Source organism: Periplaneta americana, chromosome 15, assembly GCF_040183065.1.
Source record: "Periplaneta americana isolate PAMFEO1 chromosome 15, P.americana_PAMFEO1_priV1, whole genome shotgun sequence".
NCBI classification, from domain to species: Eukaryota; Metazoa; Arthropoda; class Insecta; order Blattodea; family Blattidae; genus Periplaneta; species Periplaneta americana.
Genome location: NC_091131.1, coordinates 164,375,246 through 164,402,078, shown reverse-complemented (window position 1 = coordinate 164,402,078; position 26,833 = coordinate 164,375,246). Strand labels below are relative to the sequence as shown.

Here is a 26,833-nt window from a genome sequence, read left to right as displayed (position 1 = left end):
ATAATAATAATAATAATAATAAAAAACAGTGGTATAACAGCCCGTGGTATAACAGCCCACGAAGGGCCAAGGCTGACCACCTGCTGCTGGTCTCACGTCCGCATGCCTCAGCAGAGGTGAACAATTATCCAACCAGAATGGAGGTATCCTATAGTCAGCACAATGATCCCCCCAGCTGTTATAGCTTGCTCTGAAACCGGATTTTGCTACTATCAAGTTCTCCAAATTCATCATGATGCTGGATGGGCACTGGTCCCTAACACTCGCCGAAATTTCATGAGGAAATTCCTTCCCCATCAGGATTCGAACTACAGTAAAACACCGATAAGATGCTGTTCAAGGGACCGGGTGTAAAATGCATATTAACCGTGTATTAGGCGGGTATACTAATTTTGACTTATATACAGTATCTATTAGCATTTTTCTTTATTGAAATACATGATTCATGAAAGGTAATACAGTATTACTCCATTATGTAATTACTGTACTGTACGTCAAAGACATTTACAATATGTACTGTACTTAATTCTTTCGAAAAAAAAAAGTCATTTTAGTTGTTTGCCGTGTGCGTGTTCTCCAAGTCCTCGTGTTTACCACACTTCAGTTTCCTGCTATTACATCCTCCCAACGTCGCAACTGTAGTGATTGAGTCGCGATTTTTTTATTATCGTTCTTAATATCGATGATGGGATTCCTAATGAATCAGAGAGTTGTTTCTGAGTAAGAGTACTGTTCTCATCGTACTTTCGTAAGATTTCCAGTTTTTCCGACACAGAAAGGGCTTTTCGTTTAACACTCATTGTCATCACATTCACAGACACTTCAATACACTAAAGGACAACAAACTGCCCAGCAAAAATTTCCAGAATTTTATTACGGCCGAGTGAGGAATGTTGCCTGAGAGAGGGTTAGCAAGAGGGTGAGGTATTGTAACTGTATGTAGGCTTTAACCACGCAGATGAGTTGAATAAGAGAGCGTAACAAGAGGGTGGGGTATACTGAGGTATGAAGTATGAAGGTTTAAATGCGCAGGTAAAGGGTCGAATACCAATACTTTTCAGGTTAATGGCACTGGCGAGTTCAGTGACCAAGATGTTTCATTGCTGTTACAGTACATTGCTGAAAATTACATCGAAAATTTTTCACAAAAACAGCGTATTATGCAGGACTTGAGCACAACAAACGGGGTATTTTATAAAGGCGTTATATATGAAATGTGCAGGGACCGGACAAAAAAAGCATATTACACGGGATAGCGTAATAAGCGGGCGTGTCTTATCGAGGTTTTACTGTAGTGTGAATTCCATAATGTGAGTCCTGGCATGATGTCTTAGATCAAGAAGCTACTGAGTGGGACTTACTACTGGGATGCCTAAAGGAAAATGGATGAACTCCAATTGCGCAAGAATTAACAACTAACTGACTCACTCACTTACCGATCCACTGACTAAAGTGCAAACACTATTCAATCTCAATACATTGCAACATATTTCTTTATTGCATCCACTCTCAATATTGCTATCTACTCTGACTGTAAGATACTTTTGCTATTCTAACACATGCAGAGTCTCAGTACAGTTATATTTAATTGAGCTTGCATGAATAAATTGTCCTAATCATGCTAGAATAGTATAATGACGTCATAGACATTAACTACAAAAACTGAAATTAAAAAATGTAATGCATCAATTTTATATTTGCTACTTTTGGGTCTTTGTCTCTGTATATATAAATAAGCATAGACATCTGTATTCTATTCTTCACATTGCAATAAGTGGAAAAATAATACTGATTCTACAAGGTATGAAGTGAATATGAATGTAAAGTACTACATTGAAAGTCATTATACATTACCGTCATTTGTAAACGTAGTGAGAGCTGAATCACACATTTCTTTTGTGTCACAAAGCATGGATGGAACAAGGAGCACATATCACACTTCGTGTTCAGCTGGACAATGTGCAATGAAAATTTTCGAATGATGGAACAACTAGTTGGAGGTAACTGTATTTCTCTTACAAGGACCTATCTTTAAGTGACAAAACCATTTTCATCATAGAAGAGAATCAATGGCCCATTAAAAATTATTCGAACACAGAGTTGATTAAAAGCTGCGAAAATAACACCATTCTGCATGGATTTTGTTGTTTTGAAATAAATGAGCGTTTCTGAATCACAATTTCAAACTGATTGCAAAAATGAATCCGTTTTCGCGTACCATGTCAGAATTTTTTACAATTCAAAATTTTATGTTTTCAATATTTTTCGTAATATAGTAATATTACAGTGTGCTTGTCCTTTGTTAAAAAGGCACGACAGGTTATAATTTAAAATGTATTACTTAAAATGTGACATAATATATTTTATTATGTTTGTATTTGATATTTATTGAAATCTACTGACATCTGCCCTTGGGGGATGTACAAAATTGTGTCCTCCCCCTTAAAATGAACCAAGGTTAAGACATCCATTGTATATTCTTGGCGATTTTTATCTGTCTGCACACAATGTTATCTATAAACAGGAAGTTGAAATGTTTAGTGTCTCAGATCATAAAAAATTATGAAGAAAATATTTACTCTTAGAGATTGCTATTAAAACTAACAATGACTTAGAGAAATGACATAGGGTCCCTGTATATATATTTATTTATGGAAGTGCAATCCAGCTTATGAGGCTACAGATTTCCTTACTGAAATAATAAACCTATCCCCTTTTAAAAGTTGTTTTAAAATTAGAGGTTCAGTTTTGTGTTGTTGGTTGTCGTGTAAAAGTGAAGTGTGTAAGTTCTCATTTTTCTCGAGAGTATAACATGATAATGTTGTTGTTGTTGTCTAGTGCCTTGCATTTGGCAATGAAGCCATTAGCAGTCGTGCTTTCTAATACTTTTGAACTGTAGTTTCTTCTGATCTTAATGCTTCACAGGTCTTCAAGTGGTCTTCATTCATTTCTGCTGGATCGTTACACAGGACACATATGGGTGAATCTGAGATACCTATTCTGTAGAGATGACTTGCTAGACAGTCATGATTTGTCAACAGTCTGAAGGCTGCAACTGCTGTTTTCCTTGGTCTCTGTTGTTTCATAGAAATGTCGAAACGTGGTTGTGTAAATGATCCAAATTTGTTTTGCTATATATGTGGGTCATATAAGTTAGTAAAACAGAGACAGAATATAACAGTTTTTGTAAAGAATACTTACTTTCAATATTTTGGCATTAAGTTAGGAGACCAGGACAAATCCTAGTGCCCCACAAAATATGTCGTAGTTGTGTTGAAGAGAGGAGGAGTTGGAAAAATGGAAAAAGGAAGTCATTGTCCTTTGGTATCCCTATGATTTGGAGGGAATCTACAAATCATGGATACGATTATTATTTTTGTACAGTTAAGGTAGCTGGATATACTGCTAAAAACAAGAAAGAGATTCTATATCCTAACATTCCCTCTGCCATTTGGGCCATACCTCATGGTCCTGATATTCCCGTTCCGGTACACCCTGAATCAGATACACTGTCATCTGCATCCAGCAGCACTGAAACTGAATCTCCAGTGGATCATACTTATGAACCAGGCAATACTGGTGATGATAGATGTTTTAATCAAAGTGAGCTTAATGATTTAGCAAGGGATTTAAATTTGCCTAAAGAATCAGCAGAACTATTAGGTTCTAGGTTAAAAGAAAAGAAAGTATTGGCTGAAGGTACATATTTTTCATGGTACAGGCTTCGTGAGAAGGAACTTGTCCCTTTTTTGCTGAAGAAGAAAATTTAGTGTATTGCCAAGACATCAGTGCCATCTTAAAATTCTATAACATAAACTATAATTCCAAAGAGTGGAGGTTCTTCATAGATTCTTTTCAGAAAATTCTTAAAGGTGTTTTGCTTCATAATGGAAACATTGCGGACTATTGTTGGATGTTAAAAAGGGACTGCTCTGAACAACATGCGATGAGGTCAAAGAGGAGAAAATTTGAAGTGCAATATTGAGGTAAGGTTATGAAAGTGTTTATAATTATTAATTAATATTAATTAATGATAAATTAGTGGCAAATAGCAAATTGTGGCCTAGTTTTTCTCACAAAAATCTTGTTAAAAATAATTTTTATGACATTTCATAAAGCAATAATTTCATTTCTAGTTATTCATGAATTGTCTGAAAACCTGATGTGATGGGGAAAAATGGAGATTATTTTCAAATTCAGCACAAAAAATCCGTTTAGAATCATCGATCAGATTGAAAACAACAGAAAATAAGTTCTGAAATGCAGAACGGTGTAATCAATAATGACCAAAATGCATTGCTTCGGATGCTTTCAGAAGATCTGCGTGTTAATAGGGAACTCATTCGAGAAATAATAACTCAAGATTTGAAGTTTAAGATCCATGAGCAGTTTGTTCCACATCCTTTAACAGACAATTGACAGCAGCTCTAAGTTGAACATTGCAGTTAACTCACAGATGACAATGAAAATAACCAAACTTCCTGAATTGGACTGATACAGTGGTGAGACATGATATTTCCACTATGGCCTAAAACAAAGTGTTGTTTGGAAGTCTGCAAACTCTCACCACGCCAAGAATGCTCACTAAGAAGAAAACTGTGCACAAAGAGTTCGTGTCCAGGTCTCTGTTACATGTCAATGCACCAAATCATAAAGTTCTCCGTGTTAGGAAGTTCCTGGCCAGCACAAAAGTCTCTGTGCTGTAGCTTTCATTATACTCACCAGACTTACATTGTGCGACTTCTTTTTGTTCCCGAAACACAAAACACAACTGAAAGCCTGTTGTTTGGATGACATGTAAAGAGCATAATCGAGAACAAGACAGATTTTGAGAGACAGCCTTCTGCCATTCCTTCCAGTTGCTTCATGAACACTGTGTGTAGTGTAGGTGCAGGAGAAATTTATTATGAATCGACAAACTCACGTCATTAATACATGCAAACATTCCTTTTCCAGCACCAGTTCTGTTTTCCAGCTTCCATACTAAATATAACACAAATGCCTATACTTACTTACTTACTGGCGTTTAAGGAACCCAGAGGTTCATTGCCGCCCTCATGTAAGTCCGCAATAGGTCCCTATCCTGAGCAAGATTAATCCATTCTCTATCATCATATCCCACCTCCCTCAAATCCATTTTAATATTATCTTCCCATCTACGTCTCCACCTCCCTAAAGGTCTTTTTCCCTCCGGCCTCCCAACTAACACTCTATATGCATTTCTGGATTCGCCCATACATGCTACATGCCCTGCCCATCTCAAACGTCTGGATTTAATGTTCCTAATTATGTCAGGTGAAGAATACAATGTATGTAGTTCTGCGTTTGTAACTTCCTCCATTCTCCTGTAACTTCATCCCTCTTAGCCTCAAATATTTTCCTAAGTACCTTATTCTCAAACACCCTTAACTTATGTTCCTTTCTCAAAGTGAGAGTCCAAGTTTAACAACCATACAGAACAACCGGTAATATAACTGTTTTATAAATTCTAACTTTCAGATTTTTTGACAGCAGACTGGATGATAGAAGCTTCTCAACCGAATAATAACAGGCATTTCCCATATTTATTCTGTGTTTAATTTCCTCCCGAGTATCATTTATATTTGTTACTGTTGCTCCAAGATATTTGAACTTCTCCACCTCTTCAAAAGATAAATTTCCAATTTTTATATTTCCATTTCGTACAATATTCTCGTCACGAGACATAATCATATACTTTGTCTTTTCGGCATTTACTTGCTTCAAGTAAAATTCCCATGTTTTACCTAATCGTTTGTGGATTTTCTCCTAACATATTCACGTCATCCGCATAGACAAGCAGCTGATGTAACCCGTTCAGTTCCAAACCCTCTCTGTTATCCTGGACTTTCCTAATGGCATATTCTAGAGCAAAGTTAAAAAGTACAGGTGGTAGTGCATCTCCTTGCTTTAGCCCACAGTGAATTGGAAAAGCATCAGATAGAAACTGACCTATACGAACTCTTCTGTACGTTTCACTGAGACACATTTTAATTAATCGAACTAGTTTCTTGGGAATACCAAATTCCATAAGAATATCATATAAAACTTCTCTCTTAACCGAGTCATATGCATTTTTGAAATCTATGAATAACTGATGTACTGTACCCTTATACTCCCATTTTTTCTCCATTATTTGTCGAATACAAAATATCTGGTCAATAGTTGATCTATTACACCTGAAACCACACTGATGATCCCCAATAATTTCATCTACATATGGAGTTAAACAAATGCCTATAATTGAATATAAATGTGAATAAAAATACCATGAACTTCATAAAAAAAATCAGGCTTCTGACAACATAATGACTTCTTCTTAAACTTGTACATTTTTCAGATACTAATATCATAACATAAAGATTAAGTGAATCATTGAAAACAATGAAAACTCTTGTAACTTACTTGTGAGAGGAGATCTGCACATTCGTCTCTTCTGTCAGCCAACTGACGCCAGTAATCAGTGAACCGAACATCATCTGCTTGAAGTAGTTCATCTTCTACTTTCGAATACCATGACAAAAACTGCCAAAAAATGTTTAATTGGTTATATTTACCAAAATATCTCTCGAGAAACCACAGTCATGTTTACTATGACGGACAATAGCCTATGCTGCTAATTTCAAATTCAAGTGAAACCTATGATTTCAAAATAATTTTGTGATTGTTACACTCATATAAATTGAGGGAAAGAAGGCAGAGGACGGACACTGGAAAGTTTTCTTTTCTCAATCGTACTATCAGGGACTGGAATGCTTTACCTGCAGACTTACTAAAGGCTTTACCAACAACCAAAAATGCATTTAAAAATAGGCTTAAGGACCTTACTAATAGACGATAATTATACACAGTATTTAAAGGGTGTAAATGATATGTTGTTATTGAAGTGTTGTATCAGTGAAGAATTATGTTGTGTCAGTGAAGTGTGTTGTATCAGTGAAGAAGTATGTCGTGTCAGTGAAGTGTGCTGTGTAAGTGAAATGTGTTCCTGTCAGTGAAGCTTTATAGTTTATAGTGGCAGTCCAAAGAATTTGAACAGTGAAATGTTTTTGAAGTGTTAGTGAAATCAGGATAGAATCAGTGAAATGTGTCGTAGTTCCAGTGCAGTGAGTGAGTTGACAGTGAAATGAGTGTAATGTTGAAAGGTACTTGTGCAGATATGAACATATACTCGTGGGTTTTAGTTCGACCTCAGTTTTAAGATACAAATTACAATATTTCAAATGTTATTTTAAGTGATCGTTTCATTTAATTTAGTATATGCCCTGTTGTTGTTGTTATTATATTATTATTATTATTATTATTATTATTATTATTATAATTATTAGTATTAGTATTAATTATTAGTATTAGTATTAATTATTAGTACTGAGTGTAATTAGTTACCACTGCCACCGGGTATATACCCATTGCAGTGTGAATAAATACATACATACAATATTGCAAACAGTTTCTTTCGACAATTAATAAATCGTGGCACATCCATAGCTGTATTCGTTTAAAATAAATTCAATAATAGTTTTAAGAACTAATTTTCTTTGAATTAGAATAAGTTTAATTAGTACCAAAAACACAAAATTAAATATTCTTATGAACATCATCATCATCATCATCAATAGCTATCAGGGTTTAGGCCATTTGGCCTGTTCCGTCTCAGGTGAAAAGCTGGTCTCTCCATCGCTTCTTTGGGCATCCACGATCTCGGTATCCAAGGGGTCTGTAATTTAATAATCTCCTGGGTAGTCTATCATTTGGCATCCGTAGAACATGCTCATGCCAGTTGCTCCGATACTTGTGGATTGTCTCTGTAATGGCTGCGATATTTAGTTCTTGTCGGATGTCTTCATTATATTTATGGTCATAGAGAGTGTAGCCTGCTAGCGGTCTTAGTAATCTCATCTCAGCTGCTTCTATTCTTTTCAGTTGACTAGTTGTTAGAGTCCAAGTTTCTGATCCATATAGCAAAGTTGGAATGGCCATTGTTTTGTAGAATTTCAAAATTGTGTCTTGCCAGACCTTCTTAAACAGTGTATTTCTAATTGTTCTTAGCAGCTGTTGAAATTTGGCTAATTTATTATCTATATCTCGAGAATGAATATAGGAGAGATTACAGCCAAGGTAAGTAAAAGCATTTACTTGCTCTACTCCAGAGTTATTGATAACTATTTTAGTTCTTATAGAATTTTTACCAATAAAGGCCATGGTTTTTGTTTTGTGTATAGAAATTTCTAAATTGTACTCTTTTGCTTTTTGATATAACCTATGAATTGCCATTTGTAAGTTGTCTTCGGTGTTAGCTAATATAATTACATCATCTGCGTAGAGCAGAGTGTTAAGGGGTTTATTATCGATCATAAAATGTGTGGCCAAATCAATTTCCCAGTCCTTAATAAGTGCATTAATATATATATATTAAATAAACAAGGAGACAGCGGACAACCTTGTTTTAAGCCTTGATTTGTTATCCTAGTCGTTAAACTAATCTTGTTATTAATTTTAATTTTAATCTTTGTGTTTCTGTACATGCTTTGAATGGCATAAATTAAATTTTAAGGTATCCCTTCTTTCTTTAAAATGTTCCAAAGTGTTGATCTATTTACAGTATCAAATGCTTTTTGGAAATCAATAAATGTTATGTTATGAACATCATAATTATAATTCTACTTTCCAATGGCACGAAAACGTCATCACTGAACTGACCAATTAAAAACAAATTTCGCAAAAAAATGAATTCATTACATTTAAAAATTATTACTTATTTCTAATTAAAAACAAATTTCGCAATAAAATGAATTAATTCATGACATTAAAAAATTATTACTTATTTCTTTAAGTTAGTATGTTAATAATTCTAATTGCATCTGAGTACTTCTTAATATTGGAAAATAAAAAACTTGACTGTAGTACTTCATGTGTTTACTGTATTGATAACAATACTGCATTTTTTCCCAATGCTTCACGAGTAAATTGACATAATATAGGACTTAACAGAAATGTCATTGGCATTCAATATCCTGAAAAAAAAAGTATTGTTATAAATTAACTGAATCCTATCAATTGAAGCAGCGTTTCTCAAACTTTTCTGAAGTGGGGACCACTTTTCTAAGTCAGAACAGCCCCGCGGACCACCTTACTTTTGTTCCCTTTGAAAGCAAATTGATCATTTTTGTAGCATATTTTAATACCAGTATACCTACATTTTAAAATGGAATTAATTAATTAAAATTAATTTATTTCAATTAATTTTATATTAGTATTAACTGATTAAGTTAATGTTAATAGAAGAAAATTTATTTTCATTTTTTTAATAATTCAAGGCTGTTAGAGTTTGGATAATCTTTAACTTATTAATTAACAAAATAAATAAATGTTGGTACTCACATTAATAATTCTACAGGTTTACTTTTTGCACTTGCGTGTTTCGTCTCTAAGTGCCGTTTCAATTTTGCGGGTTTCATACACTCGTTTGAAAGCACTTTCGTAACAAACAACGCACCGAGGTTTTGGTTCACTCTCATTGCCACACCAAGTAAAATCCAAGTTCCAAACATCTCTTGAAATATTTTCGAAAGTATGTTTTCTTTGAACAGGACTACATACCATATTTCTTTAATGGCACTAGAATCAATGATATTAATATTTTCACACACAGCTTCTGAACTATTAGCACTGCTTAAATGAAGCGTATAATCACGTTCCTTTCTTTTCAAAGATCCGGATTGAAGCCAGTTTTCCATTATGTATAATGGACACTATTTAACAGAGACATAGACATCTACTAGCGTGCACCACATAAGAAGGATTTCAAACAAATAACTGCTAAAAAGGCAAGCAATGAATCAACAATGCACAGAATTTGTTTTAAGTTATTTGTGATTGACTACAAAAATATAATTAGAAAAGTATTGCAATTTGAATTTCTGGATCTGATTCACCCAGATTTTAAAATAGGCGGTGTCTAAAATTTCTTATATCGTCATCTGGAAAAACAGAAATAAAAGAATTAATGCAGAAACATACCCGATTTTCAACAAGTAAATATGTAATTTGGCACGTTCTATTATTGGTGTACGACGTACAGTACGTGACCATTTCAGTGTGCAGACTGTGTGTCGGCAAAACTATTAAGAAAGTCATAAATACATGGAAAGATTCCGTACTTTGGTCCTCTGTTATGAATTTGGGTGGTCCCTGGCTGGGTTACAGACGCGGGATGTGCAGGGAAAAGATGGCGAGAAACACCACGTTCATAGTGCTTTAAATTTCTCTTTTGTTGCTGAGAGTAGAGTGGGAATTCAGTAGATGAGTAGGGTAATAAATTTCATAAAATGTCAGTACTGGGAGAAAAAGTGAAAGGCGATAGCCATGTGTCATTTCCAAACTGAGATTTTAAGCTATAGTATGATACGCAATTCGTTCGAATTTTATTTCTTCTTCTGTCTTTTTTGAAGGACCACAAGGGCAGACCTCGAGGACCACAGGTGGTCCGCAGACTATAGTTTGAGAAACGCTGAATTAAAGGAATAAAAAGAACTATGTTATACGAATGTTACTGATTCTTATGAACATTATAATATTATATAATAATTCTCCTTTACAATGGCAGGAAACCTTCATGACTGCAAAAGTTTCCTCTTTCATATAAAAATGTGACTGAAGAGGCATATTGAAAAAAAAAAACAAATTGCTTAATTGCTTATGAAAGGGGAAAAAACAAACAACTATTGTAAGAATACAATATTTTATGCTGTTTATAGTACATTAAACTTAAAACAGAAAACTGTTCACGTATTTAGGATAGAAAACACAAAATATACTCAAAAGAAACATTACTCGTATTATTTCACCTACACATAACAGACCCATGCACTTCCACTACTCCCACTTGAGAAAGACTGGCATAATGGGTGTGTACCCATGTTTTGTTGATGTACACTGATTTTCTAGGACTGTTGTTCTTTCTACGTGACCTTAGGTACATATGCTGCCCATCTTGGAACAATATCAGGATGATCCATTAAAATATGTCCTCTGTTTTCACATTTTTTAAAATTTAAATGCCTTTCTTTTGGTTAAACGCCATAGAGTGTGTTTCTTCCTTTGAAACTTTATCCTTTCCTTAATAACATTAAGACATTTTAGCTATGTTGAAATCTCTCATGGCCAACATTTTCTTGGCCTCCACAGCCTTTTTCCCCCCACTATTTTCTGCCTTTTCAAATTCTCTGAATATATTCCAAACGATTTTTACTCTTTTTCCTCCCACACTCTTTACACTTTGGAGCTCTATCTACAGCTCTGTTCCAAAGAATAACACCGTTCTTCTTTTCTTCTATATCACAGTCATATCTTCAGAATGTATACCTTTATGTAGCAATTTGTTCTTCGAAGTTTCCATGACGTTACTGCACTATAGATCTCTGATTGCGTTTCTGGCTGATATGTATTATCAGGCAGTACATCTCACTTGATGATATGTATCAGAGGAAGAACAATTGTTTCTATAATACATCTGAAGTCTAATTAATATAATACGTAGCTAGTCAGCGATGTATGCAATGGAAGAGAAAAAGAACCAACCATCCTACCCCATTATCGCGCCTGGTTGCCCCATAGGTGGTGCCATATTGTTGGTATCACTTATGAGATTCAGATCTGTCTTCGGACAGTTGACTAAGCAACAACTGCACTACAGAACATGGTGAACACAACTGAATGCCAGTAATTTATTGTTTTCATCCAGTGCAGTGGCGGCTCGTACCTGAAAATAATAGCGTCCTAAAAATATTTCTAGACTCTCCTAATTTTTTAAGGTGAAATCCATCCGTCGACATTTTGAATCGACTTAGAATTGCCTTTAAACACTTTGTTATTTTCAATGTATTTTCTCACTACACTGTCCACGCTGCTTATCAGATTAGTGAGACCTACGAACACACCGAGATTATCTGACGTTTCCGTCTCATCGTGGCCATGTAGTGCTAGTTCAAATTTCCCACAAAATTTAATACAATCAATTATTTTTGATAAAATATATCGATTTTTTCGACTTTCTCATTATGTTTCTGAGCTGATTCTTGATAAGCTCTATTAGCTGTGCTGCAATATTTGCGGTGCCAAGCGTACAAAGATCAAACGAGTTCATGTTTCTTGCTGTGTGAATGTTTCTTCATATATTCATTCAGAGACCAAGACCTCTGACACCTGTCGTAGACATGAATCACCGCTACTGAATACAAGACAAGGGAAGCAGAACAGAGCATTTCGTATTTCGCATCCACATATCCAGTCACTGTTGTCATAAACTCTTGTTACATTTCCTAGTGTACACATAGTTTTTACCATCCTTTACTTTCTAAATTTAACAGAAGAAATACTGAAATCAGAAGTAAGCACTGAAATACTGAAACAATTGTCTTTAGAGACAATTAATATTAGGTACCCTCCACAAAACTGGCTTCATTTATACACCGACGGATCCTTGATCTCCAGAGAACAAGGTGCCGGTGCAGGTGTTACGTACTGTCTCTTCTCACTTTATAGATCTCTTGGATATGGAACAACAAGTTTTGATGGTGAAATCATTGCAATAAGTGAATGTCTCAGGAATCTTCTATGCCACATCAGTAAATTTAGGAATGCAGTTATATTGTCAGACTCCAAAGCAGCTATTCTATCAATCGTCTCTAAACACACACCTTCATCTCAAACAGCAGAAATAACTAAAATGCTCTCTCAATTAATATCACTCAATAAAAGAATTGTATTCCAATGGATACCATCCCATTGTGGAATCCTGGGAAACGAGAATGCGGATGCTTTAGCAAAGAAGGGCAGCACTGCTACTTACAGACCGGTTACTAAATCTACGTATTACTCTGTGAAGAGATTTATTAAATCTACATACTTAGACTTCAACAAACAAAATTTGATAACTCAATCCCAAGGGAAAAAATGGAACTCTCTGCATCAAAATCCACAGTTAATTCCCGATTTACCACGAAAATCGTCTGTAGCTGCATTCAGATTGGCAACAGGCCATGATTGTTTGGCCAAACACCTGCATAGAATTGGAATATATCAGTCCCCTAACTGCCCATTGTGCAACTCAAACCAAAAAATGGATTCGGAACACCTCAAAATCTGTGCTTCAGTGGCTAGTCATTGTTTATTGTTTATTGTTGTTAATAAAATAACATTGACAGAAATACAATCTCAGTTGTTCCCTGAAGGAGTAAAAAAACTCGTGCTCAGGGAGATATCTAAACACAAAGATAAAATGATGATAATATCTTTGAAAAATATTGGAGTGCAAGAGGTCAAATGACTTTATTGTCAAACGCCTGGCATTAGAAAACAACAACAACAACTTTCTGCACAATATTGGTGTTGCCCGCCCTAGATTTTTAATTCTAATTTAATCTTCTATGGCTGCTCGGAGAAAGCAGTATTGAGTAATGAATCAATGGAGTTCATCATGATATAACTACAGTATATTTTTGAAACTATTTATAATCCCAATATTAAAACCTGTCTCTGGATTAACATACATATTAAACTTATGTTACATTATTTGAATTACACTAGGCACAAAATATAGACCGACACACAGCAGAATATACATTTAAAATGACCGCAGTATAAAAGATAATGAATGCCATAAACCTGCACACACTGTTTTGAAAGTGGAAAATAATCCCTATTTTAAGACTCCTGCGAAAAGGCATACCAACATAGACCCCGTAACACGTAGATAATAAACTCAAAATTATCTTGTAATAAGTTTCGATTTGACCATCTATGCTTATCTTATGTTGCAATTGTGAATTTTACATTTATTGATTTTTCACATTAACATTTTCGGTACGTTGGTGTACCATCTTCAGATGTGTATACATGATACTGGTTAAGAACCAAGCCAATAGGCATATGTATTGTGGATTTAAGTGATCTGTGTTTGTGTGCTTGATGTACATTATCCATGATGTATTACAGTGATTTACATAATAACCTTACAACACTTAATATGCTATTAGATAGATAGAGAGGATGTCCGATCTTTAATGAAGCCATGGTCGAGAATATCCACAAGGCGAGGTGCTCCCCATCGGCAACATGCAGATCAACTCTATGTCTGAGTTACGACGGCTGGCCGGCGTCAAGAGCATGGGCGATGCGGAATGCCCCACGCTGCTGGACATCGAGATCTGCAGCGAGCAGGACGACCCCAGGCAGCGCCCCAACTTCGGCGTCAAGTGCAAGATCTTCGAACTGGACGCTTGCCAAGGCATCGGAAAGGTGTGTCTGGTGTACATGGACAAGAGCGAGTGCGAATCCGATCTAAAACGAGAGGACCCCAATATCTGGCTGCTGGACAGAAGTTTCGAGTGGCACTACCTGGCTGCAGACTTCACGCAGTACTTCCGCATGATGCTGGTTCACCAGGGTCTGCCCCAGTGGCAGTTCAAATTCACGCCCATGGACCTAACACCGTGGGCTGAGCAAATGTTAGTGTTGATCGCACCGCATCTGCTCCAATCTGATGTGAATAACCCACTCACACAGAGCGTGGACTGGTGTGACATGCCGTATAACCACCTCGACCCTGCGATCTTCAAGACGAGAGCGAAGAGCTCCAAGAAGAAGGCAGACCCAGCCAAGGTCAAACCATCCTGAGCAACTCTGCGGGTGTACGAGTCATAACAGAGCGGCAGAAACAACTTCTGTAATACGAGTATTACACTAATATTCGTGTTTATTTAGAAATTTCATGACTTTCCGTTTCAGTGTTATAGAAAATAAAATTTTTACGTGTAAAAAAAAAAAAAGTAAGTTTCAACTAATAGTTAATTAAATTAAGTCATGAAACATTAAACTAATTTGTTTAAAATCAGTTTTTAAAACAAATATTTAAAACCAATATTTAAAAACACATTGGTCGTTGCTACTGCGTCGTGTCCTTGATTACATGATATTGTTGGATGTTATGATGTTTAATAGGGCAACGAGTTTTTGAATTTCACTATGTTTGTTTCACTTTTTAGTTTCACTGTATATTGATTTAATCTATAAAACCTTATCTGATACGTCTTGTCACTTCATGTTTGTATTTTGCACACGCTAATATTGGAACTACATGTGATGGATCGTTGTATGAAGTACGAACATGAAGTGACAAGACGTATCAGATAAGGTTTTATAGATTAAATCAATATACAGTGAAACTAAAAAGTGAAACAAACATAGTGAAATTCAAAAACTCGTTGCCGTATTAAACATCATAACATCCAACAATATCATGTAATCAAGGACACGATGCAGTAGCAACGACCAATGTGTTTTTAAATATTGGTTTTAAATATTTGTTTTAAACACTGATTTTAAACAAATTAGTTTTAAATTTAAAAGTTTGTTACTATCTAATAGCATATTAAGTGTTGTAAGGTTATTATGTAAATCACTGTAATACATCATGGATAATGTACATTAAGCACACAAACACAGATCACTTAAATCCACAATACATATGCCTATTGGCTTGGTTCTTAACCAGTATCATGTATACACATCTGAAGATGGTACACCAACGTACTGAAAACGTTAATGTGAAAAATCAATAAATGTAAAATTCACAATTGCAACATAAGATAAGCAACATAACTTATTACATGATAGTGAGCTTATCGGAAAACCAAAACAAAAATGAAATTGTCAAAACTATCTGCTGAGATTATATAAAAGTAACCCTGTTTACACAAATGTTCAAAAATGTATTTCAATATGATTATATTTATGAAAAACACAAAAAGCAAAAATAAGCTACATATATAAAACGTATTTTCTTTATTTCAAAGTTATATCTTTAGCGGTGTCTAGGCAGCACTGTTCTGTCGACTGCTACGAACCAAAGAATATAGAAAGGAAGAGAGAAAGTTTCACCAAAACAAAATGAAGAAGAGCGTACCGGGCTGCACAATAGTGAGCACGGTGTTGTGTGAAAAAGCAGAACAAAATATCAATGAGGGGCGAGATGAAGTGCTCTTCTGTGCATGAGCAGACACTGCTAGCCGGGCTAAATTGGGAATTAGCACGTAGAGTAAGGATGGATTCCATTGAGTCTATAGCACAAAATTATCGAAAATAGTGGACTATTATAAGTAGAATTTCTATTATGTGGGTTTTTTAACAATATTATTTTGGCGATAATTTTATGGCGTGCTACAGCATGTTAGCATGTAGGGAGCAGCCGCCACTGATCCAGTGTTATATGATACTTCCACTGTATCATGCAATAAGATCTGTTTATGAGGAAATGTTCATGCTTTCGTTCGCCTACTAGACACCAGCAGTAATTCTGCAACAGGTTATAAGTATGGGTATGATTTCAGATAGGCAAGGGATGGGGTAACTAACTGCACTTAACGTCCAGTCCTGGAGAGTAGCTCTTAGTAATGGATACAACAGATAGGTTCCTTCTTCCTCTGATAATGGAGCTGATACATTGCTCCGAAACATTGGAAGCCTCTACAGCTATAACATGGAGTAAAGATCCTAAAATCTTACGATACTCCCTGGGTGGCGCAGGTGGTATAGTGCTGGCCTTCTGTGCCCGAGGTTGCGGGTTCGATCCCAGCCCAGATCGATGGCATTTAAGCGTGATTAAATGGGACAGGCTCATGTCACTAGATTTATTGACATGTAGAAGAACTCATGCGGAACAAAATTCCGGCACATTGGCAATGCTGATATTTCGGCAGTTGCGAACATCGTTAAATAAAACATAATTTAAATTTCTTACACTACTATAAATAACACTGCAGTCATGTATTCATAAATACCAAAAAAATGTGTAAACGTACCTGCTGAGTGGTTTCAATTTTAACTTTACCAAGTTCTAACTTAAGAAAGCTTTGTGCAAGATCTTGACAAACTTTATCACTGTCTTTATTGAATTGAGATGTCGACACTAGGTCATCTTCATCACCCAGAGGCAGCTGTAATGTAAGAACAAAGTGAATTGAATTATTCTACTTAAATGACATGTACAATTTTATATAGCTCAACTAAAATATGTTTTTATATTGACTTAATCTGTTTACTATGTATTGTATTTTTTGTTTAGCATAACTGATGAATTGTATGTACTGTAAATTGAATAGTATACTGTATAGGTCAACTGACGAATTGTTTAAGCTTATAAATTGAATTAATCTACTTCATATGAATTGTATAGCTTAACGAAAATAAGTTTGTAAATTGAACTAATTTGATTGTATATGTTTGTATAGTTTGGCTGATGAATTGTATATGTTCTTAAAATGATTACTAGTCTGTGTAGCTCTACTGATGAATTGTATATAGACCTACTGTAAATTGAATGGTAATATGTATAGCTCAACTGATGAATTGTTTATGATTATAAATTGAATTAATCTACTTGATATTAATTGCACAAATTTGTATAGCTTAATGAAAGTATGCTACTTTGTATTGTATATATTTGTATAGTTTTGGCCGATGAATTGTATATGCTTTAAATTGAATAGTAATCTATATAGCTCTACTGATAAATTGTTTGTGTTTGTAATTTGAAGTAGTTTGCATGATATGTATTATCAATTTCTGTATATCACAACTGGTTGAATTGTTTATGCCTTAAATTTAATTAAATTGTTTTGTATTATAATATAGCTCAACTTATGAATGATCGTTTGCGTTTGTAAATTTAATAATCTGATTGGCTATGTATTGTATACTTTTAGTAGAGCCATCGATGTAGCTCAGTCGGCAGACTCGCTGGGCTGCTGATCCGGAGCTGCGTTCGGGCTTGGGTTGGATCCCCCTTTGGACTTTGGTTTCTTCGGAGGTTTTCCCCAGCCCTGGGACTGAAGCCGAATGGTCTATGGCATCAACCCCTTTGATTTGATTACCTGGTTGGGTTTTTCCGAGGTTTCCCCCACCGAAAAGGCAAATGCCGGGTAATATTTTGGCGAATCCTCGGACCTCATCTCATCTCACTACATCTCGCCAAAATGTAAAAAAAATGTAAAAAAATTGTACAAAATTGTAAAAATTGTAGAAAATTACTAAATTGTAAAACTATAAAAATTTGTAAAAATTGTAATTGTAATATTGTAAAATGTTGACATGTTCCACATCTTAAAGCTTCATTGCTCATGTAAGATCTATGGAATAAAATAAATGAATGAATGAATGAATGAGTAAAACACTCCATGAGATTCAAACATACTAGATTCCCTAACAATTAAAAACAAGTGTCCTTCATTTTAAAGAATCAAACATGAACTGAGCAGTAACATAAATATCAGAAAGGTTGGGACTGCTCATATTCTGCAAATGTTGTTTTTAAATGGAGATTCCTCATCATCAGAATTTCGCTTCCCTAAATATTTAGACAGCATAATTAAAACACTGATTAGTTTGGATTTACCATTTCTTACTTAGACTACACAACAATCAAAACATTTCATCACGTAAAAGTGGTGTTTGGTGGTTGTTGTGGTTTGATGACTCAGTGGTACAAAAGAAAAAATTGGTACCCTGTGGTGTACTTACAAAATTTTATTTTATAGCTCAGTTTTTCATTTTGAAATTTTAAGCTAAGTATATTCGGGACTAAGAGGGATGAAGTTACAGCAGAATGGAGAAAGTTACACAATGTAGAACTGCACGCATTGTATTCTTCACCTGACATAATTAGGAACATTAAATCCAGACGTTTGAGATGGTTAGGGCATGTAGCACGTATGGGCAAATCCAGAAATGCATATAGAGTGTTAGTTGAGAGGCCGGAGGGAAAAAGACCTTTGAGGAGGATGTGTCGCCCACATCACATCCTGAACCACATTAGAAAAATATGAAATTTATAAACATACAAAAACACCCACAACACATCCTGAACACTCAACTCAATTTCAAAACACACACCCTTTTCGACACAATCATGAACACACTCCTCCACAACAGGAAACCAGAAGATAGCGCGGGATCTCCACTAGTCTATGGATAATGAAGAACAACACTTCGAAACTAGTCGCCAGGTAAATTCCTAAATATTAACACAGTGAAGAAGTTGAAAAGTCAATTAGTGATTTTAGGGTGGAATTCATAGTCGTCACTTATAAAATGAGTGAACCCTTAAGTAATAAGTGTTTGCTTATAATAAGAGAACCCTTAAGTCAGTGCCGAATTCATAGACAACACTTATTTTCACGTAATGAGTGCTCACTTACAGCTGCCGGACATGACGTCATAACAAAAGCTGAACTAATCGAAAGCAGCTCTGCATGTGGAGTTGCTATAACAACGAGTTATCAATATTATTGTACTGAATAAGTTATATACAGCAATAGTTTCATGATATTGTGACAGCGACGTGAGATTCGAACTCACGACCAGCGTCCCGCAAGAGAGAAGATCACGCGGAGCACTTTGGGATGGCGCGCGGCGGAGAGGGGAAAAGGGCCAACGCGGCAAGAGAGTGGAGAGAGAGTGCGCGCGCATCTGGTGCTGGTAGAGAGGAGAGGGCTCGGGATTTTTCTGGAGTGCCATCTCTAGAGACGCGTGGAACCTTCGAGGCTATGTCGCTGTGGTTATAAATTACGGACGCGAAGGAACGACAGAAGTTTCCGAGTTTTCAGTTATTCAGTCAGTGAGTAAGCCAGAGCAAGCAAGCCAGACTTGTGTGCCGGAGTTCGACTCGAGTGTGCGTCAGCATCCGAAGGCCTGAGTTCGAGTGCAGTGGACCGCAGTTGGAGGGACCCGAGTTCGAGTACAGTGAACTGTCTCTGAAAGTCTGTGGTTCGAGATACTGTGAACTCGAGTGACTGAGATAGAAGAACTGTGAACTGAGAACTGGTAGTTCTGATTTGTAAATAGTGCTTTGTAAATATTAGTTAAGATTAACAGTTCATTGTTGTGCGTAATAGTCCAAGTCAATTGTCATTGTCGTCGGTGGAGTGCTATAACGAATACTGTGTTGAGTGAAGATCCAATTGTTGACGAGAGCGTTTAAGGTGGATTGTAGAAAGGAATTATTGTTGTGACGAATAAATTACATTGTTGTTACTAATAAAATTCACAATATGTTAAATTCTAGTTGCATGTTAGTTATAGTTATAATCAGATACCATATTAATTGGAACACATGCTCTGTAGTAGTGAATTTCTTAAATAAATTAATTAAGCCTATTAGGCCTACTATATAATACTGTATACTGAATTTATTAACATGGTGTTATACTTTGTAATTTGCCAATCACAGCTACATTTTACATTTTTGGCTATGATATCTATACTTAACTCTTTTTAATTTATTTTTATTTGGTATTTTTCATTTATATCTACAGCCTATGTGTCTTTTATTTAGATAGTATCTGTTTTTTTTTTTTTTTTTTTTTCATTTTTCATTTTCAATTTGTAATTACACTTGTATCTTGCATTTGTATCTGTTTTATCTTTTTTTTTCATGTTATATGCAATTCTATACTCCATGTCTCTAATATACCTCTTTGGAACACGTATATTTTCCTCATTTCGTTCAGCAAAATCCTCAAAATCATTCTCAGTATCCATTTTGAAAATGAGTGGTCACTTAAGGGTACAGATCAGCTCACTTAAGTAATCACTCATTATGTGAATGAGGGAGAACTATGAATTAGAAATGAGTATAAGTAACCATTTAAGGGTTCACTCATTTATAAGTGTCGACTATGAATTCCGCCCTAAGTGTCAAAAGTATATACTGAAAAATGAAGAATTTCCAAATATATTCAAATACTCTTTGACTCTTCTGCACAGGGCGAGAGGGATTTCGGACAAAGAGAGTCTCCCTCCTGAGATCCGTCACCTACGTGAGATGTTCCAACAGAACAACTTCGGCAACAGGGAAATCGGCTGGGCCCTCAGAAGGGCCTTTTCGGAAAATCACCTGCCGAGGAACAAGAGGAGACAAAGGGCATGGCATACATCCCGTTCTACGGCCCCATCTCGGGCAAAATTAGCAGAATGCTAAGAAAACATGGGATTAAAACCATCCATAAGCCGCCCACAAAGACCCAGAACTTGCTGAGACCAGTGAAGGACGACCTTGGTCTTAGGACACCTGGTGTCTACAGAATACCTTGAATGTGGGAAATGCTACATCGGCCAGATGGGACGCACCATTATGGAACGCTGCAAGGAACATAAACGTAGCATAAGACTATACTACCCCGATAAGTCTGCAGTAGCCCAACACAGCCTAGAAACTGGTCACAAGGTAGATTTCGGCACCACCACCATCTTGGACAAGACATCAGGTTACTGGGACTTGGTTATCAAGGAAGCCATCGAAATCCAGCTAGACGGCAATAATTTCAACAGAGACGGGGTCTACAGCTGAGTACAGCATGGAAACCTGCCATCAATACGCTTAGACCACCAGCACAAGGCAGACAGTCAGGACCAGCAAGTAGCTCCTGATTGGCTGCCGCTTCCACCAACCAGAATGCGCCTGACGGTTGGGACTAGGAACTAGCTCCTTATTGGCCCGCAGCAGGAAGCCCTACTTTTGCATATATATACCAGCTAGACATGGTCCCACATCACTTCATTCCCTGAAGAAGATGGCAGAGCTAGCCGTCGAAAGCTTGGAAGCTAATCTCCAACTCACCTGGCTGAGAACCCAAGAAGAGTTATTCTACATCAAACGCTGGGAAAACCTGAAGTCATACACATTCAAATATATTCTCTCTCAATTTTAAATAGTTAACTTAATGTTGAAGCATTACCAATTGGTAAATTTGATGTCCATCTACTTTATGTCGGTTTTGCCTCAAAGTAACACAGAAAATTCTGTTACTTTTTTCTTTGGTCTAAAGCAATGTATTAGAACGCAGCGAAAATAAGCTATTTCTTTAATTTATACTGCAAATTGTCGACTGATCCTCAATAAAGAAGCATGCATCCTGGACCAAACAATCGAAAACAGAAGGCAATTCTAAAGTCTGTGGTTCAAGGGCAATATATCTGAATGCAATGAAGGTAGAAAGTTATTGCTTTAATTCATACTGAATATTGTCGACTGATTCTCAACAAAGAATGCATGCGCCCCAGACAAAATAATCTAAACCCAAAGTGCTTCTAAAGCCTTTAGTCTAGGACAATTTATTTGAGTGTAATGAAGAAAGTTATTAATTCTTGAATTTGTGACCTGGATCAAAGAACAAAAGTCAACAGAATTTTTTCTGTATTAATTAAACCAAAACCACATAAGTACATAGAAGACACATCTATCAAGTCACTGATACGTCCACTAATGTGTCACAATAAGAACATTAGGCATTACTATGAGTCTATTCTGTTATTAGCGCCCTTTCGGCAAATCAGTGTTTTTATTTCAACAAATTTCATTAACTTAACAAATTGTCTCTGATTGACGTTCTGGCTGATATGTAGGCCTATATCTATTATCAGGCAATAGCCTAACTTATATCTCACTTGATAATATGTGTCAGAGAAAAAACAATTGTTTGTATACATCTGAGATCTGATTAGTGTAATATGTAGCCAATCGGCGATGTATACAATGGGGAGAAAAGGAACTGGTCACCCTACCCCATACATGGGCACAATTTTCGGTTACGTGAGGCACTCGATTTGAAATAGTTTGTTTACTAGGAGAGGAGACTGCAGAGTAGGATGGGAAATATAAACTGCTGTGACCTGCGTCACCTTATCGTAATCGCTAAGGCGGTCAGTGGCGAATTATTAGGAAAGCGCTTGGTTAACGTGAGAGACTCGAAAACTTTTATTCAATTTGGAAAATTAATTCGGCAGCTTTAATCATAAACTTCTTTACTATTTCTCCATCACTGAATTAATTTAAATCACAGGCGAGAAATTGCGTAACTAGCCATTAATATTCCATCACGTTGTCTATGTTTTTTTCTTGAATATTCTGGTGTTTCTTAAGATTACTTAATAGATTTGCACGTTCTCGACCTAAAATAATTTCAGAAAATCATATTTCGTTTTCTACATACATTTGATATTTTTTTTATTAATTTCTTTTGGAAATAATACGTACAAACAACATTTAATTCCTCATACCTTTTAATGCAGCGTGTTTAAGGTATAATGTCGTATTTAGTATACTAGGCCTATGCAAATGTTAAGACCATAAATTTTCTTCGAAATAGTACGAAATATAACATTTAATTTGTCTTACCTTCTAATTCAGCATGTTCTTTATGACATAAGGAGTAATGTCGTTGTATATTTAATTTATTAATGCCTAATAGAATTTTCGAGCATAACATACATCGTATGTTCTCCCCTTCTAAACAGAAAAAAAAAACTTTTCCTCCTATTTCTCATGAAATAATCGTTTTCTAATGCGTACACACTGCTTTGATAATGCCATTATGCCACCACTGATATTGCTTATGAAACTGATACAGAACCTGCCAATGCCTAGGAGCTGCGTGAGGGAGGAACAGGGACTGTGAAGATGATAAGCTCTGTGAAGGTCAGTGAGGCACAAATTCTCAAGTGAGGCACGATGCCCATCTGTGCCCTACCCCATTATCTCCTGGCCTAGTTGCCTCACAAGTGATGCCTTGTTGGTATCACTTGTGGGCTTCAGACCTGTTTTCAGGCAGTTAACTGAACATCAACGCCAAAAACTTAACAAATGTGTTAACTTATATTCCATAAATGTGGAATGCAGCACTGGGCACACTGTGGGGAGCTTCTTGTAGGCTTGGGTGGGCTTTATGAGGCTGGATCAGAACGAGTCCTTATGCTTAGGCACGCTTTGGTCATTGTGCACCCTATACATGCGATGATTGCCCAAGCCCGACAAGCAGTCTAGGTGGCATTCGTGAATCCGATGTTGACAGGTGCCTCAGCCCCTGAAAGAGCCAGTAGCAGTAGCCTTAAAAGTCCCAGAGCCCCAACCCCTTCCTAAACCAGCATCATGAAACCCATACTGATAACTAAGGAGCGGATTCCTATGTAATTAAATATTTTTCTTGTGTGTGATAAAACGCAATTAACAAAGTTTAAAATTCCGAATATCAAGTTTCAAGTTTAAAACCCGAATTTTATTTCACAAAAAAATTATGTAAATAGGCCTACATATTTTCAGGAAATCTATTATAAACACATAAATCTTGGAGATTTTTTACTTAAATAATTTTTTACAAGAACTTTTAAATATTTTAAAACTAAATCAATTATATCACTCAGTAGTACGTTATCTTTTTACGAATTCTTGGGTCTTTTAAGAATTTCTGGTTACTTCGTGTTTCTATGGGCTGTGTGGTGTATATCCATGATCCATTTTTGTAATAGTATCTGAGAACTGCTAGGCAGCATATCAGTGTTATTATATGAGAATAAATTAACATGGACAAGAAGGAGAGATCTTGCAACACATAAATAGGAATGTTTATTGTTGCTGAAGATGATTTTCATTCTGCGCTTTGTTTGTAAAACACAATGGATAAGAGCTCTGTTATAAACATATTTAATTTAAACAAATCTCTCACCTCTCGCTCATGCCTATATCTTGTTGTGATTCCCCGTTATCGGGCCATAAGCATAAGCTGCGTAGTGAAGATGTGGTGGCGTCGCTATAGAAAGCTTTTCTCCGACATTGTCAGTCAGTAGCTGGAAACATTATTTACGTTAAGACGTGTGTATATTAGCCTCTTAAGATGCCTATAATCAAATCGAGTTTAAGATCGCGTCTTGAGCAATATGTAGATGAATTTAAAAACATTTTACTACCGACAGAAAAGTGTTATTTTGCCAACCATGTGGTAAATCAGTAAGTGCAGATCAGAGCTCTCAGGTAACCCAACATTTTTCTGGAAACAAGCACACTGCCACTGCTTCATGTGTGCATTCACGGCAAAATAGTGGATATAAAAAAAATGTGTAAAGTTGCTCAAGTATTGGAGGGTATGCCTGTAGGTGAAATTGACTGTGTGTGTTTGTGACATTCCTCTCTTTAAATATGCATGTCTGACGTCCTGTGATGTGGAAAGATCGTTTTCACAGTGTAAGTCGTTGTTCAGAGATAATGGGCATGCATTTGTGATGGAGAATTTGGAGATGACCTTTGTTGTTCACTGCATTCTCGGACAACTACTAGCAACTGATACTAAAATGTGATTGGTGAGTACCTTGTAACATTTTTTTTTCACGCTAAGTAAGGTATTTTTGTCATATTTAAAAAAGATATTTTTTTTTTATTTTTAGCAAATATTTTCGTACTTTTTACCACATCAAAAATAAATATATTTAAATTTTTAGCACATAAAAATCCGCTCCCTACTGATAACAGGTGGGCTATCTGCCTAAACTCCTGATAGAGCTAGGTCCCATCCGAATACTAGTAGCTTGATAAGCCCCAGGGACCCAGAGCCCAAAGCTCTTCCTATATCATCATCGAAAACCCGTCTGTACTACCACCAAAGCTTCACCCCGGCCAATTTTTACTATTGCGGATTAATTATGTATGAAGTAAGAGGGTGGTGCGGAGTGTTAATGGAATGATACAGGGAAACGGAGTACTCCGAGAAAGACACCTCGCAACATCTTTGTCTACCACAAATCCATCACCACCTGGCCAGGAAACGAACATGGGCCACCTGGATGGAAGTTCAGCGCGCTAGTACTTTAGCCACAGACGCAGCTTCTCTTGTATAGCATTAATTCATTAAATTTCCTGTAAATAATCATAAAATGTTCTGCAACATTCTATTCTGTTACTTTCACCTTCACTCGAAAAGTGCAATCAGACTAACTCAGCCGTGAAGATTAAACGAACTCAGACATCTCTAGTCCTTCAATTTTACTCAACCTTTACAATGAATGAAAAACTGAACTAATATGTTGAGGTTATCTCTGCTGCACACGCATAAACCAATATATTCGTTATACTTACATCACTAGGAATTGGCCTAGTATTCGCTTCTGCTGACAGGTCAAGTATAATATCTCTTTGTGAAGTACTCAAGGGTGCCAAAGGTCTGTCTGGTTGTTCCCATTCCAGTAATTTGTCCTGTAATTTCCTAACGTCAATCACTGCCACGTCGGCCATGATACAAGCTTCGCAGACGTCATATGGATAATATCGATATTATGTAAAATCCTGAACTCACAAGAGGGATATTATATTGGAAATTAATTTGTTAGATGACATTTTCTTGAGAAATTAAGTCCTAATATCTTTCATAAGAGTGAGTTTCTGTGTCATATTTATCAATTCGTTGCAGGCAGCTGACACTTCAATTAACCATAGCAATTCTATCTATAAAAAATACAGATTAAAATTAAGAATCACTTTCGGTGGATGAAACACTACCAATGTCCGTATTAAAGACGTTATATGGTCCATATGGAAATTCGTTCAAAATAAACTATTTCCTATGAACTAATTTCACCTTAATCTGCAACAATTAATTGTGCGGATAAGGGGATAAGATTAATGTCTTTAGTAACTATTCTACAGCTTGTATAAGATCATCCCGACAATAATATACTTTGACTAACAGAATACCCTAATAACACTTCTTTTTATTAACATACAGACGATATAAATTTAATGTTCGTATAGAAATGGAATGCAGGAAATTTTTTACTGAACAAGGGAAATTTTGTTAGATTTCGAGGGAACTTTGAAATGTCGAATCTGACGACACTGAAAACCTTCCGAGTCTCATCATTATAACGTCTTTGGTCTCATCAAGTGTAAAACTAAAACAAAGCGCATAAGATGGCGGCGAAATTGAAAAGTAATGGT

At 36.0% G+C, this 26,833-nt stretch overlaps 1 protein-coding gene across 1 annotated transcript in view; it reads right to left on the bottom strand.

Moving 5' to 3' along the window:
- Positions 1-26,317, bottom strand: part of Cog3 (conserved oligomeric Golgi complex subunit 3) — a 93,426-nt gene extending 67,109 nt beyond the window's left edge. Inside the window, exons 1-3 of the mRNA XM_069848464.1 lie at positions 25,976-26,317; positions 16,878-17,012; positions 6,424-6,543 (exon numbers count right to left, since the gene is read on the bottom strand). Of these exons, the coding sequence (XP_069704565.1) occupies positions 6,424-6,543; positions 16,878-17,012; positions 25,976-26,131 (411 nt within the window). The 5' untranslated portion in view covers positions 26,132-26,317. The remainder of the gene's footprint in view (positions 1-6,423; positions 6,544-16,877; positions 17,013-25,975) is intronic.
- Between the last annotated feature and the right edge of the window lie 516 nt (positions 26,318-26,833).